This window comes from Taeniopygia guttata, chromosome 28 (genome assembly GCF_048771995.1).
Source record: "Taeniopygia guttata chromosome 28, bTaeGut7.mat, whole genome shotgun sequence".
In the NCBI taxonomy this organism is placed as follows: domain Eukaryota; kingdom Metazoa; phylum Chordata; class Aves; order Passeriformes; family Estrildidae; genus Taeniopygia; species Taeniopygia guttata.
Window position 1 is genome coordinate 1,704,479 of NC_133053.1, and position 5,061 is coordinate 1,709,539.

The 5,061-nt window shown below is 70.0% G+C and overlaps 1 protein-coding gene across 1 annotated transcript; it reads left to right on the top strand.

The window, feature by feature from the left end:
• The first annotated feature begins 199 nt into the window (after positions 1-199).
• MPND (MPN domain containing) lies at positions 200-4,846 on the top strand. The gene is made up of 13 exons (XM_072919345.1): positions 200-302; positions 1,192-1,418; positions 2,456-2,686; positions 2,762-2,924; positions 2,996-3,080; positions 3,154-3,250; positions 3,371-3,443; positions 3,518-3,594; positions 3,669-3,837; positions 3,915-3,985; positions 4,104-4,193; positions 4,386-4,478; positions 4,561-4,846. The coding sequence occupies exons 1-13, from the start codon at positions 296-298 to the stop codon at positions 4,645-4,647; spliced, it is 1,470 nt and encodes a 489-aa protein (XP_072775446.1). The 5' UTR covers positions 200-295; the 3' UTR covers positions 4,648-4,846.
• The last annotated feature ends 215 nt before the right edge of the window (positions 4,847-5,061 follow it).

Sequence of the window (5,061 nt, forward strand, 5' to 3'; positions counted from 1 at the left end):
CCCCCGCCCGGTTCCGGTGCCGGTGCCGGTGTCTCCCCCTCCCCGGGACCGGAGCGAGGGGGTCCCACCGGGACGGGGGGGTCCGTGTCTGAGTGCGGGGCTGAGTCGCCGTGTCCCCCCCCGCCCCGCCCGGTGCTGCAGGTGCGGGGCTGTCCCTGTCCCCCGCCCGGTGCCGGTGTCCCCTCACCCCCCCGGGCGGGGCGGGGCGCCCGGGGCCGCCCCATCACGTGTCGCCGCCGCCGCCGCCGCGCGCACCGGGGGGAGGCGGGAGCGGCGGGAGCGGCGGGAGCGGAGCATGGCAGGTACCGGGGGGGGGGGGGGCGGGGGCGCACCGGGCAGCGGTTCCGGGGAACCGGGAACTGGGAACGGGGAATCGCACCGGGCACCGGGTACGCACCGGGATCGCGCGCAGCGGGCACCGAACACGTACCGAGCACGCGCACAGCGGGCACGCACCGGGCTCCCGCTACCGGACACGCACCGGGAGCGCACCGGGAAGCGGACACGCGCGCGCGGACACGCGCCCCGGCCGGGGACGCGCACCGGTCACTCTCTTCCCCCCCCCACCGGGGAACGCGCGTGCACCTGCCCGAGCGCGCACCCGCGGGACCGCGCTGGGGACACCCCGGGACACCCCGGGACACCCCGGGACACCCCGGGACACCCCTGGGGCAGCAGCGGAGCGGGGGCGGGGCGGGGGCGCCTCTCTCCCCCCGGGGAGTTGTCGTGTGTCACCCCAGAGGAGATTCAGCCCCGTGTCCCCGTGTCCCCCGGCCGTGTCCCCGTGTCCCCCGGCCGTGTCCCCCGGCCGTGTCCCCGTGTCCCCCGGCCATGCTCGCGTTCCCCAGCCGCGTCCCTCAGCTGTGTCCCCATGTCCCCATGTCCCCATGTCGCTCAGCCCGGTCCTGTGCCCGCCAGCCGTGTCCCCGTGCCCGCAGTCCTGTATTGTCACCCTCCTCTGCCCTCACCTCCCGTGTCCCCACCTCAGTGTCCCCCACTCCCATCCCCGAGCCTTCCTCCAGCCTCTCCATGTCCCCATGTCCCCATGTCCACCTCCTCCCGTCCCCACCTCCCTGTGCATCCCTGTCCCCGCGTCTCCCTCCGCAGGAGGCAGAAACCATGGGGGGGACCCAAGGGTGCTCTGGGGGGACACCCAGGGGTGCTGTCACACGCTGTCCCCCCACCCCGCAGCTCTGGCCGCCGCCTCCCCCGGCGGGGACGAGTGTCCGGAGGAGGATGAGGAGGAGCTGGAGCCGGGGCTGGACGAGGCCGAGGCCGAGCCCGGGGCCGGGAGCGGCGCGAAGGCGGCGGGGGCGGCCCGGGGGGCGCTGCTGACCCGCAGGGGCATCACCCTGAGGGTCCTGCTGCGGGACGGGCTCCTGGAGCCGGGCAGAGGCGTCCTGTCCATCTACTACCTGGTGAGCGTGGGCACAGGGCACGGGGACAGGGACAGGGGACAGGGACAGGGACAGGGCACGGGGACAGGGACACGGACAGGGACAGGGCACGGGGACAGGGATGGGGACAGGGGACAGGGACAGGGGACAGGGGATAGGGCATGGGGACAGGGGACAGGGCATGGGGACAGGGACAGGGCACAGGGCACAGGGCATGGGGACAGGGACAGGGCACGGGGACAGGGCACAGGGACAGGGCATGGGGACAGGGCACGGGGACAGGGACAGGGGACAGGGCAGGGGGACAGGGCACGGGGACAGGGGATGGGGACAGGGGACAGGGACAGGGCATGGGGACAGGGACAGGGGACAGGGGACAGGGGACAGGGCATGGGGACAGGGCACGGGGACAGGGACAGGGAGAGATGATCGGGACAGGGGAGAGGGATGGGGATAGGGGAGAGGGTATTTGAACTGGGAATAGTGATGGGGACAGGGATGGGGACAAGGGAAAGGGCACAAGGACAGGGGACAGGAGTGAGAACAGGGGACAGGAGTGGGGACAGGGGACAGGGGACGGGTTGGGACAGAAGACAGGGCATGGGGACAGGGGAGAGATGATCAGGACAGGGGAGAGGGATGGGGACTGGGAATAGAGATGGGGACAAGGAGAGGGATGGGGACAGAGATGATCGGGATGGGGACAGGGATAGGGATGGGGACAGGGGACACGGCATGGGGACAAGGTAGAGATGATCGGGACAGGGGATAGGGATGGGGACAGGGGACAAGGATGGGGACAGGGACAGGGATGGGGACAGGGACAGGGATGGGGACAGGGGACAGGGATGGGGACTGGGAATACGGCTGGGGACAAGAAACAGACACAGCGCAGGACACATGGGACAGGGAAAAGGACGGGAAACGGGACCCAGGACGAGGACTGGAGATGCGGGGTGAGCACAAGAGACGCAGATGGCGAAGGTGGGACAGCGATGGGGCTGAGGGAGAAGCGATGAGGACAAGGGGAGGGACGTGACTCCCGCCATTGTCCCCAGGGCAAGAAGTTCGTGGGGGACCTGGGCTCGGACGGGACAATTACGTGGCAGGAGACGGGGCAGGTGTTCAACTCCCCGAGCGCCTGGGCCACGCACTGCAAGCGCCTGGTGAACCCCGCCAAGAAGTCGGGGTGCGGCTGGGCGTCCGTGCGCTACAAGGGCCAGAAGCTGGACCAGTACAAGGCCGCCTGGCTGCGCAAGCACCAGCCCAACGTGCCACCCCCCGAGGAGGTGGGACCGCCGTCACCTCCCCGTGGCACCCCCAGGGCAGGGGGCGAGGTGGGTGCCAGCCCCGTCTGCTCGCAGAGCTTGGCCAGCGAGGGCGAGGAGGAGGAGATGCCCGAGGATGAGGAGGAGGAAGCGGCCAGGGAGGGTCGGGTGGCGATGCCGGAGCCGGCGGCTCCCAAAAAAGCGGAGGAGAGGAGCAAGAAGCAGCAGGGCAGGAGCCTGGCGGAGCCGGCGGGGACGGGTGAGCTGCCGTGGGGGTGCCGGGGGTCCCCGGGCAGCCCGGCCGCGGTGACGGGACCGTGTCCTTGGCAGATTCCGGTACCGCAGGGAAAAGGATGGAGACAAAACCCCGGGTGCCCGTCCGCTACTGCACCCTGGGCACCCGCGACTCGGCCAGGTAGGGGGCACCGGCACCCCGGGGCGCGGCAGGGGAGGGGACAGCGGTGACAGCGCGATTGTGCCTCTTCCAGGAACCCCCAGACCCTGGTGGAGGTGACGTCCTTCGCTGCCATCAACAAATTCCAGCCCTTCAACGTGGCCATCTCCAGCAACGTCCTCCTGCTCCTGGTGCGTCCCCTCCCCAGGCTGGGACATCGCTGATGGCGCTGGGGACACCTGCAGCGAGCGGGGTGTCCCCTCGTGTCATCCTTTTAGTGCTAAACCGTTGATTTTAACCTTTTCCTTTAGGATTTCCACAGCCACCTGACGCGGAGCGAAGTGGTGGGGTACCTGGGGGGGCGGTGGGACACCAACACCCAGTGTAGGTGGGGTTTGGGGGGGTGGGGGTGGCTCTGCCGTGGCTCGGGAGTGTCACCCAGCCCCGTGTCCCCGCAGTGCTGACGGTGCTTCGAGCCTTCCCGTGCCGGACCCGCCTGGGCGATGCCGAAGCCGCGGGCGCCGTGGAGGAGGAGGTGAGGGGTGATCCAGCCCGGGGGGCGGGCAGGGGGCTCTGGAGGGTCCGGACCCACGGTTTGTGCCCCTCCAGATCTGCCAGAGCCTGTTCCTGCGGGGGCTGTCGCTGGTGGGGTGGTACCACAGCCACCCCTTCGGGCCCGCGCTGCCGTCCCTGCACGACATCGACGCGCAGATGGATTATCAGCTCAAGCTGCAGGGCAGTGGCAACGGCTTCCAGCCCTGCCTGGGGCTCATCTGCGGTAGGTGCCCACCCCGGGGGGTCCCAGGGGGCTGAGGCTGCTGTCACCCCCCTGTGCCAGCCCCTCTGTCCCCACAGGGCCCTTCTACCACGGCAACCCCGGCGTGGAGTCCAAAATCGCGCCCTTCTGGGTGATGCCGCCGCCAGAGGTAAGTGGGGGAGAATTTGGGGTGGGGTCCCCCCACCCGGCGCCCTCGGGTGCCCCTCGGGGTGGTGACAGGTCCCAGAGCTGTGGAGTGACCCCTGCCCGGCTCCCTCACCCTCCAGCAGCGGCCCAACGACTACGGGATCCCCATGGATGTGGAGGTCACCTACATCCAGGACGGGTTCCTCACCAACGACGTCGTGCAGGAGATGGTGATTGAGGGGTGGGGCCCCCAAAACCCCCTGAGCCCGTTGGGGGCAGGCTGGCACCCCACCATTGTCCCCATCCTGCCCTTAGCCCTGGTGACGGTGACAGCCCACCGCGGTCTCGGTGGGGCAGGTTTGGGGTGCCGCTGGTGGCTTTGGGGCACCCCCAGGGCCTGCAGCCCCTCTGTCCCCCCCCAGACGCTGCTGGTGGAGTTCTATAAGGGAGCCCCCGACCTGGTGAAGTTCCAGGAGCTGTGGAGTCAGGATCAGACCTACCTGGACAAGCTGAAGGTGGGAAGGGCTGCGAGGGGAGGGGGTTTTTTGGGGCACCCATTCCCTGTGCTGGAATGAAGTGGGGGCTCCCCCTCTGCAGGGCTCCCTGGCCTCCCGCACCCCGAAAGACCAGAGCTTCACCCACGTCCTGGAGCAGATCTTCAGCCTCCTCAAGCTCAGCGGGTGAGGGCCCGGGGCCCCTCGACTCGGACCAGGCGCCTCCCGCAGCCCGGGCGGGGCTCAGCCCCGGGGCTCACCGGACCCGCTGCGGGGCAGCTCCCGGAGCCCCCCGCGACCCCGCCGGCCCCGGGGCGGCCGTGCCGGGGCGGCAGTCTGTGGCTCAGTGGTTTGTGGAAGTGGTAGTTTGATTAAAGAGCAGTTCTTGAGAGGCGGCTCTGCTGGCTGGGGACATCCTGAGGGGATGGCAGGGGATTCCTCCCTGGCACAGGTGCCCAGAGCAGCTGGGGCTGCCCCTGGATCCCTGGCAGTGCCCAAGGCCAGGCTGGACAGGGCTTGGAGCAGCCTGGAGCAGTGGGAGGTGTCCCTGCCCATGACCTTCCAGATCCCACCTGAGCCATTCCCTAATTCCACGACGCAGCCA